Genomic DNA, 15,000 nt, shown 5'->3' on the forward strand with positions numbered 1-15,000 from the left:
GGTACGGCAGTGTCACGTTAGCATGTTTGTTTATTATCTTGGGTAGCTACTACAGTGCATCTGTAACTTGCTAGTTTGTGTTTTTGAACGTACCCAACCTAAGTGGCTGTCATTTTCAACCTTAATTTACATTTTATTTATTTATTATTATTAGTTATATACGTATATTCGCTCGGTATGAACTCTTCAAGGCTGGCGCCGGTCGTAATGTTTACTGCCAAAATGGCGTCCGACAATCAAAGTCACGTGACGCAGGAGCTCTATATGAGCAATTCTGACGTGAAACGATTTTTTATTATAGGCGGAAGTTTTCAAAAACACAACACAAACGAGGGTTATGGCGAAGTGCGCTATTCTAACAAGTCCGTGTGTACGTGGCCTTATTTGCTGTGAACATAAGCGTCTGCTATAAGAGTACATATAAATGAGGTAATGTCCTTATCTGAATCCGTGTACACCAACGGACTTTGGCACACATACTTAGGGACTTGTGGCATGCACCTTTACTGTGTGTGTGTGTGTGTGTGTGTGTGTGTGTGTGTGTGTGTGTGTGTGTGTGTGTGTGTGTGTGCTTTTGAACAGCTCTCAGACACAGATGTGCTATTAGCCACTATCATGATAGAGCTGTTTGAACATCACTTATCTTAGCATGGCCAATCTTTTACTGAGCCTGTGCCCTCTTGTTTCAGTCTCAGCAGAGTGTGTGTGTGTGTGTGTGTGTGTGTGTGTGTGTGTGTACGTGTGTGTGTGTATACCCTCTTGCTCTCAGTCTCAGCAAAGTGTGTGTGTGTGTGTGTGTGTGTGTGTGTGAGTCTGTGCCCTCTTGCTCTCAGTCTCAGCAAAGTGTGTGTGTGTGTGTGTGTGTGTGTGTGTGTGTGTGTGTGTGTGTGTGTGTGTGTGTGTGTGTGTGTGTGTCTGTGCCCTCTTGCTCTCAGTCTCAGCAGACTGACCTTCCTCGCCTCAGCGTCCTTTATGGTGTTTGCTGCCGAGTTTGAACCTACACTCTGCACAGTTTGTGTGTGTGTGTGTGTGTGTGTGTGTGTGTGTGTGTGTGTGTGTGTGTGTGTGTGTGTGTGCGTGCGTGCGTACTTTATGGTGTTTGCTGCTGCGTTTGTGTCGGTCTACAGCTTGGAGCGCCAGGCTTGGGGGAGGTGTGTTTGTGTGAGAATGACGGACTCAGGGGGGATAGGTGTGTGTGTGTGTGTGTGCGCATGATAGGCTTGGGGAACATAGCTGTGTGTGTGTGACGGGCTAGGGGGAGATAGCTGTGTGTGTGTGTGTGTGTGTGTGTGTGTGTGATGGGCTCTGGGAAGATATGGCATGCTGGCATGTTAATGTCTCTTGCGTAAGAGCGTGTTTGCCACGGCGGGGGGGCAGATCAGGGGTGCCATGCTCACCCGCTCGCCCGGTGGCATGACAGGAATGAGGCTTACGCTAGCCCAGCGAATCGAGAGATCTGATTGGTGCGTTCGCCCTCGCCCTCGCTGCCCAGGCGATGATGGAGTTGCCCCTCTTCAAACTGCCATAAATCACCCCACATACACACACACACACACACACACACACACACACACACCCCGCCTAATGGCTGTCTGTCCCCAAGGCCATTTACAGGAGCACTTAACCTCTGCAGCTGCTGCCCCCTGTGCCCGTCATGGCACACACCCAAAGACAGGGGGCAGCAGAGTGCAACCCTGATGACGCCAGAACACTAGGCTCATATCGTAATTCAATTTGACTTGTATAGCGCCAAAACAATACAATTGTAATTGTATTGTCAAACGGGTATATGAGCCATTGGGAATGTTGGGGAACACGTGTAGATTGAGTGAGCCAGTATTAGGGACTAACGACGGGACACTAGGGTCATATTAGAGAAATGTTTGCCGATTGGTGCTCCATTATTCTGGCCTGGGGTGGCCAGACTGGCACCACAGGAACCGTAGTGGAGATTGAGCGGAGGGACCAATGGCAGGCAGGCGGACAGCCAGGAGTCCCTCTGAATAAAAGGGAAAAGATTGTAATGGATTGTAATGGATTGTAATGGATTGTAATGGCGATTTTGTTCCAGTAGGTGGCCCCAAACAATCATGAATGTCAGAATGGGTCATGTATTGAAGGGAACATGATAACCATAACATGCCTCTAGTTGTTGAGGCTGGTACTGCAGGCAGCACACTTCTAGTCGGACCATAACATGCCTCTAGTGTTTGAGGCTGGTGCCCCTGCTGCACTCATATTCAGGCAGAAAAATAAATAACTTAATAGATCTTTTAAAAAAAAAAGGTAAAAAGAAGGTATCATGGTCGCTCATGAGTGTGTGTGTGTGTGTGTGTGTTGTTGAGAGTCATGGTCGCTCATGAGTGTGTGTGTGTGTTGTTGAGAGTCATGGTCGCTCATGAGTGTGTGTGTTGTTGAGAGTCATGGCCGCTCATGAGTGTGTCTCTGTCTCCTTCAGATGCTGCAGGACTGCACCAAAGCCAGGAGAGAGGTGGAGCTGCACTGGCGAGCCTCGCCATGCTCACACATCGTCCGCATCGTGGACGTCTACGAGAACCTCTACCAGGGGAAGAAGTGCCTGCTCATCGTCATGGAGTGGTAAGTCAGCCGCTCGACCCGACCAGACGGCCATTCAACCCGACCAGTGTGCCCCTTAACCCGACCAGTCACTCACTAAACCCCGACCAGTCAATCACTAAACCCGACCAGTCAGCCACTAAACCCGACCAGTCACTCACTAAACCCCGACCAGTCACTCACTAAACCCGACCAGTCACTCACTAAACCCCGACCAGTCACTCACTAAACCCGACCAGTCAGCCACTAAACCCGACCAGTCAGCCACTAAACCCGACCAGTCAGCCACTAAACCCGACCAGTCAGCCACTAAACCCGACCAGTCAGCCACTAAACCTGACCAGTCAGCCACTAAACCCCGACCAGTCAGCCACTAAACCCCGACCAGTCAGCCCCTAAACCCCGACCAGTCAGCCCCTCAAGTCTGACCAGTCACTCATTCAACGTATCACACATATTGACATCAATTGTGTCCTAGGAGTTGGGTGTTCGTTATTTTGCTCGAAAGTAGGCAGAATGAGTGCGTTGTCTGGAATAACATTACCTGAGCAGACAGCAGTACCACTCTGAGTGTGTGAGATTCTCCTCCTCTCCTCTCCTCCCCTCCCCTTCTGTCTTGACCCAGAAACCATCAGCGATCTCCTTTGCGCTCGTGACCTGACCTGTGCTCTGCTTTAGGGCTGTGTGTGTGTGTGTGTGTGTGTGTGTGTGTGTGTGTGTGTGTGTGTGTGGTCTCCTCTGCGCTCGTGACCTGACCTGTGCTCTGCTTTAGGGTTAAGCGGGTGCATCCCCTCTCAGCGCTACCAGTAAACGTTCACAGGGGCAGGGCCTTACCCCCAGATGGGCCCCATTCCCGCACGCAAGGTGCACTCAAATCACGCTGTGTGTGTGTGTGTGTGTGTGTGTGTGTGTGTGTGTGTGTGTGTGTGTGCGCGTGTGTGTGTTTGTGCGTGCGTGTGTCCGCGCGCAGTGTGCAAAAGTCAGACAACACACTCAGAATGGAATAAAAGTCTGTTGTTTGAACTGTCATTTCAGGCATACAGTACTAGTTATGATGTTGAAAAGTCCTGGACGTTCCACATAGATGTTTAAGTATCAAACTGGTACTCTGAAGGAATTGAGTTGTTAGGGTTAGGTTTAGCATTGTATATTAGCATAGCATTCATCAGCATTGTGCTTATGTCACGTATTTGTGTGTGTGCGTGTGTGTGTGTGTGGGGGTGTGTTTGTGCGTGTGTGTGTGGGGGTGCGTGTGTGTGTGTGTGGGGGTGTGTTTGTGCGTGTGTGTGTGGGGGTGCGTGTGTGTGGGTGTGCGTGTGTGTCTAATAATGACAGCATTTCATCAGTATGGTGCTTATGTCACTTCTTGAAACACACCTTACTATTTACGAGTTTCCTACACCCCCTCCACCCCCCTCCAAAAAATGATTCCTCACTCATCCATCGTGTTGTTTCATCACTCCTGATGAATCGTCCAACGCCTGTTATGCCATGACTCACGCCCCTATTTTCAGTCTTTGCGGTTTTCTATCTTTATTTTTATTTTATTTATATTTCACCAGCACCTTTAGTCATCGTGTCTGCTTCCGTCAACATGGGCCGACTACAGGGCAGGTCAGCGGGGTTCAGCTGCGTAAGCAAGCAGGGGTGTGTGTGTGTGTGTGTGTGTGTGTGTGTGTGTGTGTGTGTGTGTGTGTGTGTGTGTGTGTGTGTGTCCCTCTCCGCATTGTGAGTCTCTGGGATAACACAGAAGATGCTAGAAAGATCTGGGAAGGAGGAACTGACACTAAAACCTGGAGGTGTGGTCAGCTTCAGTGTTTCCCCATTGGTCTGCTGAGGCTGACCTCTGTTGACCTTGGTTGACGTGCATCAGAAATGTTGGTACCAGGTGTTCAGAAGGGGTAGTTGATGATGTCCTCCAAATTCAGATCAGATTCAAATGCATTCCGTTCACCATTGGAATCAATGTAAATAAACTATACATAGAGGGTCAATGTAAATATTCTATAGAATCAATGTAAATAGTCTATATAAAGAGGAATCAATGTAAATATATTATATATATATAGAGGGGGCAAGTGACGGTGCATCGTCCATCTGATTGACTAATGACGAATCATAGTTTTTCCGATGTGCAAACCTAAGTGTGTTGCTCTTGTACGCAACAGAAACTTAAAGCTTGCCGGAAAAGTACTAAATATAGAGGCACAAGTGACAGTGCATCGCCCATCCGATTGACTAATCAGAGTTTATCTGACAGAAACTTAAAGCTTGCTGAAACTGTTGCACACTCTCAGTGTGATGAAACAAATGTCCTAAAACACACACACAGTATATTTAAGCAATATGACACCAGTCAGCCATGAGTCAGTGCCATATTGGTGTCATGGAGCAGGTTTTCAATTGTGTGTGTGTGTGTGTGTGTGTGTGTGGGGTGATTTATGGCAGTTTGGAGAGGGGCAACTCCATCATCGCCTGGGCAGCGAGGGCGCCTAGAAGAGGTTATATCCCTTGGCAGTTTCAATTGGAGTTTGACAGACATCGTATTGGAAAAAAAGACACTAGGTTTGTGTTTTCATTATGTGTGTTGGCAGGCTACGGTGGCCCACTAGTTTTGTGTTTTCATTATGTGTGTTGGCAGGCTACGGTGGCCCACTAGTTTTGTGTTTTCATTATGTGTGTTGGCAGGCTACGGTGGCCCACTAGTTTTGTGTTTGCATTATGTGTGTTGGCAGTCTACGGTGGCCCACTAGTTTTGTGTTTGCATTATGTGTGTTGGCAGGCTACGGTGGCCCACTAGTTTTGTGTTTGCATTATGTGTGTTGGCAGGCTACGGTGGCCCACTAGTTTTGTGTTTGGCTATGGTGGAGGCCCTGACAGATCCTCACTGTTCCTGAACAACTCTGGTCAGATCTTTTAATCATTAGACTCAAATACACTCCAGGGTTGGGCGACAATACCAACAGCTTCCTAGATAGTAGCCTCTCACACACACACACACACACACACATACTCTTGGGAAAAGGCCAGAGCACTCTACAGTGTGCTGCATGGATCAGAGTTAGTCTAGAGCCGTCACACACTGACGATGGCGTAAGGCCGAAACGCGTCTGTACGAAAATAAACTGGTCTTATTTCTAAAGAGAAAAGCTTGAGAGTGCGGTTTTTATTCTACTATTAGTCTAGAGCCGACCATCTCTATAGTGTGTTGCATGGATCAGAGTTAGTCTAGAGCCGACCATCTTTACAGTGTGTTGCATGGATCAGAGTTAGTCTAGAGCCGACCATCTTTACAGTGTGTTGCATGGATCAGAGTTAGTCTAGAGCTGACCATCTTTACAGTGTGTTGCATGATTAGTGTTTGTTCCATATCAAGCTTTGGACACTAGGTGGAGGAAGAGAGCTCCGAAATAGTCTTGTTCCAGACCCCTCTTTAGAGTGGCGAGCCCTGAAGCATGGTGCCGCCCTCACCCTCTACCCTCTGCCAGGGCATGGCGTGTTGATCTGAGCCAATTTGTGTTGGGCACGTCTAGAGCATGTGATTGACATAATGGTGCTTTGTTATGCTTTTTTTTTTTTCTCTTCCTTTTTGATTTCCTTATGTCGGTTGTGAAATACTGAAAGTGCTTCGGCTCTCTGTGCAGTTACGCAACCGCCGCCGACAACGACTGCTTTCGCCCCCATCTCAGACAAAGAAAAAAAAAAAGGAAAAAAACCACACAGAAATAAAATCTGCTGACGCACTCTCACATCTGTCCTGTACCGGGCCCCGGGCTGCCGTGGTAACCAACCACACCCAAACGGTTTTCCTCCACGCCGGCCGCGGCTGGCCACGTCTCTCCGTTTCACACCCCGGAGCGCGGCGCCACTTAACCCTTTGTTTGACGCAAGCAGCGGGTTTATCTGCTGATCCGAAAGTGTGTTTGCCTCGGGGCTCACGTCAGACTGAGGACGAGTGACACTTGTTGCCCGTGCGTGTGGTTGATGAGGAGTCGAAATTGTGCCATTGTGCATCGCTTGTTGAAAACACGGAAGCTCTGCACTCGTCAGACATAAACACTGCTGCCTGGTTTCGCAGGTCATGGAGGACTCTTGTCTACTGTGTCAAGATCATACACGTATGCATGCATGTGCAGTTGTGTGTGTGTGTGTGTGTGTGTGTGCAGTTGTGTGTGTGTGTGCATCATGCATGTATGAATACATTGGTGTGTGTGTGTGTGTGTGTGTGTGTGTGTGTGTGCGTGTGTGTGTGCATCATGCATGTATGAATACATTGGTGTGTGTGTGTGCATCATGCATGTATGAACACATTGGTGTGTGTGTGTGTGTGTGTGTGTGTGTTTGTGTGCGTGTGTCTGTGTGTGTGTGCATCATGCATGTATGAATACATTGGTGTGTGTGTGTGTGTGTGTGTGCGTGCGTGCGTGTGTGTGTGTGTGCATCATGCATGTATGAATACATTGGTGTGTGTGTGTGCATCATGCATGTATGAATACATTGGTGTGTGTGTGTGTGTGTGTGCATCATGCATGTATGAATACGTTGGTGTGTGTGTGTGTGTGTGTGTGTGTGTGTGTGTCATGCATGTATGAATAAATGTTTGTGTGTGTGTGTGTTATCATAGTTTTCTCTTTCATGCCCAGGACAGTACGGGGTCAGTGGGGAACTTTTTCATCACAAGTTTGCGTGGATTCCCTGTGTGTGTGTGTGTGTGTGTTTGTGTGTGTGTGATTGTCCCTGTCATCTGGTCCCCATCACTCTGTCATCAGCCGATCCCTGCTGACATCCTCGAGCAGATCATTCCAGTAGCTGCCTTGGGCAATTTGGTGCTTTTAGAAGAGGCCCTCACAGATGATGTGGCATAAGCATGTGAATTGATGACTGACTGGCTTCTGTGGAAAGTCTCCGAGTATCGGTAGTCTGCGGTCCCTGTTTTACAGGAAGGCTCATTTTATTTATTGTTTTAGTACAGCGAAACTACGTTCACTTTCATTTTGTGGAGTTGAACGGAAGGTGACCTGAGCATCACCGTGTGACTCTCTCAGAGTGTGTGTGTGTGTGTGTGTGTGTGTGTGTGTGTGTCTCTCAGACGTTCGCTGTGCGCTGTTTCATTTACCTTCTCCTTTCATTGGCGTCTTCCTTGACTGACCTCATCAGTGAGATTCCTGATTGGCTGGACGTCTTCCTTGACTGACCTCATCAGTGAGATTCCTGATTGGCTGGACAATCACCATTTAGATACTCAAGCCTTTCAGTCACACTGATTCCAATAAGGTGTGCTTGAAGTGCCGCTGGTTAGAGCGACAGCCCCTACCTTAACCCCTAATACCTCTGACCCCTCGGGATTAATAAAGTTTCCATCTATCCATCCATCTATCTATCTATCTCTCTCTAGCGGATGCTTACTGCCTCTGACCCTCTAGCGCAGGGGTACTCAAGTAGAAATGATGAGGGGCCACAAAAAAAAAATTCAGTGACTCAAGGGGCCATTTATTGGGACCGTGTACGTCCGATAACGTATCATAACATAACGTATATAACATTTACAGCATTTTATAACATAACATTTCCTTTTTATTAAAAACAAAAATAGTTCCTAAAATAAAAATATAATTTTAATTTGGGCATATATTAAAATAAATAACTAAATAAAACCAAACATAACCCTGTTATTAACCATGTTGTTAAACAAATAGCCTTCAGACAGCTCATTTTTGTGCTTTGTTTACCAAACTATTTCACATTTCTCACATGTCCCCTTTAATGGGAGAATTGGCCTCTGCTTTCTTTGGCCAATGCTTCAAACCTGGGCTGATATGGTGTGATTGCTATCTGTTTATCGTTGCAACCCCCAGCCTCGTATTGAGATCGCGGCGCGCGGTTTTTTAATAATTAAAAAAACTTTTCAAAACAGCTCGAGGGCCATTAATAGACACCCCGCGGGCCACAAAAGGCCCGCGGGCCGCTACTTGAGTATGACTGCTCTAGCGGATTCTTGAGACCTCTGTTGTCCACTATAGTTAGGTTAATCGGTCATAGTTTGAACGACGTCACTTTGCATTTCTGCATTTGAAAATGCAGTACGTTCTTACCAACTTTTAAGCACTTTCAATCATGGGTGTTTGAACTATGTAACCATTAAACACTTCCTGTGCGACACACTAACGATTCGCAGCATGTGTGCATTCATGCGTGTGTGCATGCAAAGAAAACCTCTGATGAGAAACATGTAGACACAGTAGCAGCAGCAGCAAAAGTGGTTTTCACACTAGTCCCATGATGTGTTAACAAAAAAAGCCACACAACAAAACCTACCGTGGGTTACAAGAAATCACACAATATCACTTTACAGCAGAAATGAATCTTCTCTTCGGAATGGAAGAAAATTAGAAATGACAGTTTAAATTTACAGTGGGCATGAGAGGTCACCAATCTCACGAGCATATGTCTCTCTCGTGTTTCATAACACAACCATAATCCCCACTATACTCAAGGATATGTCTCTCTCCTCATAACAGAACCATAATCCCCACTATACTCAAGAGTATCTCTCTCTCGTGTTACATAACACAACCATAATCCTCACTTTACTCAAGGATATGTCTCTCTCGTGTACTCTCATAATCCTCACTTTACTCAAGGATATGCCTCTCTCGTGTACTCTCATAATCCTCACTATACTCAAGGATATGTCTCTCTCGTGTTTCATAACACAACCATAATCCCCACTATACTCAAGGATATGTCTCGCTCGTGTACTTGCATCTCAAACCAACAAGAACAGAAACAACAGCTAACTATGCCAAAAACGACATGGCAACAACAATGGTGTGTGTATATATGGTTGTTTTCACCATATGTAAACGCAACTTTGCAAAAAAAAAAAAAAAAAAAAAGAGAGATGTTATGAAAGCCTCAGAGATTCTGAGACGCCTCTGAAACTGGAAACTGAATTCCGCTGCGCTCGTATTTGGTGTGTGAACCATCTGAGGAGTGGTGCCATGACTGGGTTAGGGTTAGCGAGGGCTTTGATGTCGTATTTTGCCTCCAGAGTGGCGCTCTGCCAAACGGAAGAAAACACCACCTCAGTTCAAAAGCTTTGAGTCCCGAGAGGGTTCAGAGAGCCAGCAGTGTGAAGTTTCTGTGTGTGTGTGTGTGTGTGTGTGTGTGTGTGTGTGTGTGTGTGTGTGTGTGCACACGTGCAAATGCATTTTACCCACACACACACACACACACACACACACAGTAATTTACACACAAAAAGAAACGCATGCAAACAATCAGCCAAGGTGGTTCACGCATGCATGCAGCAGGCACGCACACACACACACACACACACACACACACACACACACACACACTCTGATCCTCTCTTGGTAGTTTGGCGCACCTCATACATTTCTAGGATTTGACATAAAGGTGCTGGAATGGCAGGTTTCTATTTCAACGGCAAGAGAAGGACCGTGCAGCGCCTGGCCCTCCTCTGTGTGTGTGTGTGTGTGTGTGTGTGTGTGTGTGTGTGTGTGTGTGTGTGTGTGTGTGTGTGTGTGTGTGTGTGTGTGTGTGTGTGTGTGTGTGTGTGTGTGTGTGTGTGTGTGTGTGTGTGGGGGAGAGGTGTGCAGCGTCTGGCCCTCCTGTGTGTGTGTGTGTGTGTGTGTGTGTGTGTGTGTGTGTGTGTGTGTGTGTGTGTGTGTGTGTGGGGGAGAGGTGTGCAGCGTCTGGCCCTCCTGTGTGCCTCGGACTGGAAGTAGGGGGGGGGGGGGTGAGTGATATAGAAAGTGGCAAAACGTGCTGTGGTCACAGCCCTACAACACACTAACAGACTCACATTCACTCACAGACACACTCTCACACACACACACACACTCTCACAGTCGACCAGGCGTCGTGATGAGTAATGAAACCGTAAGAAGATTAACTGTGAAACGGAGACAGATCGAAACTACGAATGCAAATACTAATATGAGGAGGATCTGTGCCGCTTGCAAAAAAGGGCTGCTGCAAAAAAAAAAAAGACCAAAGTGTTTCATAAGTGTCATCATCATATTATGGCATGACTGCTCAGGTTGAGCGAGTTCAACGGCCAAGCCATGGTGTTAGTTCCCATTCCCTGAAGGACGCCCCCAGTGAAACTCAAGACTCGCTGATGTATGCCAAATTGCTTGAATGTGTTGCATATACTCCGAGAATGACTTGGTTCAAGGTTGACCACAGCATTCTCAGTGGCTGGTGGCTTATTACTGAGCCCACAATGTCCGAAACACACACAACAGTGACCGAAAGTGGGAGGAAGTTGCCAGTCATAAAAATGTATCAATCTAATATCAACATGACTATAACTCGTAACGATCAATCGTTCTGATAATCAGGCTGGGTCTTGAGTGGCGTGTGCAACTCCTCACCAGAAATGAGTGCTGTGGCCACAAAGTGTGTGTGTGTGTAAGTGTGTGTGTGTGTGTGTGTGTGTGTGTGTGTGTGTGTGTGTGTGTGTGTGTGTGTGTGTGTGTGTGTGTGTGTGTGTGTGTTATGCGCGCACGTGCAAATGTATTTTACACACACAAACACGTACACACACAGACCAGCACGCCTGCAGATGAGCACACAGGCCAGCACGCACACACACACACACACACACACACACACACACACACACATGCATGCACAAACACACCCGCACAACCACAGAGACATATCTGGACAAGCCTGACGGTAAACGCTGTGCGCTGGGGCGTGTTGATCGCCCATTTCCTTGCAGACATGGCCCCTTCCCCACATCTGCTGCTTTTTCATGAAAGCCAACTCCTCTAAGGGACACACACACACACACACACACACTCACTCTCATCTCTGGGCCACACACACACTTATCTCTGGGCCCCACACGCACACACTCTTAGCTCTGGGCCAAACACACACACACACACACACACACACACTCATCTCTGTCACGTCTTCAGAGGAAGTCATAGTGGCTGTGGTCAGTGCGACAGGAGGCCTCTAATAAGCATGAAGGATGCGATTCTGAGTCACACACTCATACACACACACACTCGCGCTCACGCTCACACACTTTTGCCTTCCTATGGCCCTTTCGGACTAGTGTGCAAACTGTAGGGCTGCTGTGTCCGTCTGTCCGTCTGTCGGTCGGATGTCCGTCCTGTTCTTGGAAACTTATTCCAAGGGCGACAGTGGTACAGGAGGTAGAGAAGTCATTTAGTAATCAGAAGGTTGCTAGTTCGATTCCCTGTCGAGGTGTCCTTGAGCAAGACACTGAACCCTAATTGCTCCTGATGTGCAGTGTGCCATCAGTGTAAAACGTAAAATGTGTAGACATCCTTGTAAGTCGCTTTGGATAAAAGCGTCTGCTAAATGACTAAATGTAAATGTAAATTTTATTCTTGTTAGTAATATTTACACTTAAGGGTCATTAAGGTGGTCGGTAGATTCACAAGCTGAGCAGAACTCTAGCCACGCTGACGTTTCAGTTCCGTTTCGGAGAAGCACCCATTGTGAATTATGAAAGACATCCCCACCAGGTCCGGATGTGCAGGCAGTCTGTATTTTTTTTGTACCCACCTTGTCTTTTGGCTTTCCTCACGTGTGTGTCACCTCCACCGCAGACATGAATCAGCAATGAAGGATGTTTCTTCCTCTGTGTGTGTGTGTGTGTGTGTGTGTGTGTGTGTGTGTGTGTGTGTGTGTGTGTGTGTGTGTGTGTACGGAGGTAAGCAGGCAGCCACATGAGGTGTGGCAATGGCATAGGCCCCAGTGTTGGGAAATGAGTCCAGTTCCTGCAGGAGGGCCGTGTGTGTGTGTGTTCCTGCAGGGGGGCCTTGAGGGCCGTGTGTGTGTGTGTGTGTGTGTGTGTGTGTGTGTGTGTGTGTGTTCCTGCAGGGGGGCCTTGAGGGCCGTGTGTGGTCACCCCACGCTCCTCATGGTTACACCAGCCTGTGTGTGTGCATGTATGAATAAATGAGTGTGTGTATGCAGGTGTGTGTGTCATGCATGTATGTATAAATGTGTGTTAGTGTCTCTGTGTCTTGTTGTTGATTTCCGTAATGAGGTGATCTCACCCAATGCCCAAGATTTAGCGTGTGTGTGTGTGTGTGTGTGTGTGTGTTATCATAGTGTTCTCTTTCATTCCCAGGACAGTACGGGGTCAGTGGGGAACTTTTCCATCACAAGTTTGCGTTGATTCTGTGTGTGTGTGTGTGTGTCTGTGATTGTCCCTGTCATCTGGTCCCCATCACTCTGTCATCAGCCGATCCCTGCTGACATCCCCGAGCAGATCATTCCAGTAGCTGTATCAGCTGCCTTGGGCAATTTGGTGCTTTTAGAAGAGGCCCTCACAGATGATGTGGCATAAGCATGTGAAGCGATGACTGACTGGCTTCTGTGGAAAGTCTCCGAGTATCCTGGTATTTTCATAGCCTTTGTCTGGTAGTCTGCGGTCCCTGTTTTACAGGAAGGATCACTTTATTTATTGTTTTAGTACAGCGAAACTACGTCACTTTCATTTTGTGGAGTTGAACGGAAGGTGACCGGTCAGGGCTCTACAGTGCGAGTATTTCACTCGCAATTGCGCCTAAAAAGGCTAAGCATCGCGGTGTGTGTTTGTGTGTGTGTGTGTGTGTGTGTGTGTGTGTGTGTGTGTGTGTCTGTCATCTGGTAAAAAAGGCTGAGCATCACTGTGTGACTTTCTAAGAGGTTCGCTGTGCTTGACCCTTTTCCTGCTCCTTTCCTTGGAGTCTTCCCTTAACTGACTATGAGTATAAGTATATATATAAGTGTGTGTGTGTGTGTGTGTGTGTGTGTGTGTGTGTGTGTGTGGCATGTATGAATAAATGTGTGTTACTGTCTGTATGTGTGTGAGTGTGTCCCCCCGGGATCTGTCCTAGTAGTATAGAGAAAGCGAAGTGGGCACAGTATACACTGCCCCAGACTAACAGCCCTGATGCACACACACACACACACTGCCCCAGACTAAAGGCCGAATTATGCTCTGTTTTAGACGTAACGCGTAAGCACGTAAGATACACAACCCCCCCTTGCGCGGTAAAATACCCCCCCTTACGTGCTTAAGTGAGTCGCCCAAAATTCCTGACTATGCGACTAAAACACTACGGCCCTACACAGCTCGCAAAGGCTGTGATTGGCCGGCTACCACAGCCTTTCACACAGAGTCTCACGTTTCCGGGTTAATAGCATACAGTCTTTTTTAGACCCAGACATTTTTTTAAATCATGAATACCCTGTAGACCGTCTCACAAGCCTTTTCTTGTGGATTAGGAACAAACATAACAGAAGAGGTCCGAAGACATGAACTCCTTTACAAATCCTCTTTAAACACTTATAAGGACGCTCAAATTACCGCGAATATCCCATTCTCACCCGCGATTGTTTGGAGAGAATGTGGTCATTCACGAACAAATAGGTACTTTCATATTCATTTTCCGCCACTTGTGAGTCATGGTGATATCTTTGAGTTTATATTGACGTGAATCCATCAATTGCACCAGCGAGTTTGATAGAATGAGCCCGCTCTGCTCATACAAAAGTTAACAGTAACCTGCCGTTACCTTGTGGCCAGCACCATTGTAGTTACAAGCATTGACAACATGATGAGATTCTTTCGCCGTTTATCACCTCATCTTTGAATAATGTAACTCATAAACACATCGTTTTAAAGCCTGTCGCAGTCATTAAAAGATGTCAATAAACGAACTTTTGCGTCATGTGCTGTCTTTTTCGCCACTGGTACTGAATTGCCAACATTTGTATTTTGTGTAACACATGTATTCATAACATCAAGCCTTTCGCCCACTACACGTTCATGCTCCGGTAAGTTTTTTTCCTTTGTCCTGCTGCAATAAATAGGCTTACTTAACTAAAAAAAAAATCTACAGTTCTGGTGTCAATTTGCTTTGCAACACACAACACGGCTCACAAGCCTTGCAACACGGCTCTGCGTCTAAAACGAACCTTAAATCAAAACTTGTCTAAAGCAAGTTCCTTGTGTAAATTACGTGCTTACGCGTTACGTCTAAAACAGAGCATAATTCGGCCCTTACTAACAGCCCTGATGCACACACACACACACACACACACTGCCCCAGACTAACAGGCCTGATGCACACACACACACACACACACACACTGCCCCAGACTAACAGCCCTGATGCGCACACACACACACACACACACACTGCCCCAGACTAACAGGCCTGATGCGCACACACACACACACACACACACACACACACACACACACACACACACACTGCCCCAGACTAACAGGCCTGATGCACACACACACACACACACACACACTGCCCCAGACTAACAGCCCTGATGCGCACACACACACACACACTGCCCCAGACTAACAGGCCTGATGCGCACACACACACACACACACACACA

The 15,000-nt window shown here is 47.2% G+C and overlaps 1 protein-coding gene across 1 annotated transcript in view; it reads left to right on the top strand.

The window, feature by feature from the left end:
* mapkapk2a (MAPK activated protein kinase 2a) overlaps positions 1–15,000 on the top strand; it is a 70,024-nt gene that overhangs the window by 41,042 nt on the left and 13,982 nt on the right. Inside the window, exon 2 of the mRNA XM_080846034.1 lies at positions 2,459–2,598. Within this exon, the coding sequence (XP_080702160.1) occupies positions 2,459–2,598 (140 nt within the window). The remainder of the gene's footprint in view (positions 1–2,458; positions 2,599–15,000) is intronic.

This window comes from Sprattus sprattus (assembly GCF_963457725.1).
Source record: "Sprattus sprattus genome assembly, chromosome: 10".
Taxonomy (NCBI): domain Eukaryota; kingdom Metazoa; phylum Chordata; class Actinopteri; order Clupeiformes; family Clupeidae; genus Sprattus; species Sprattus sprattus.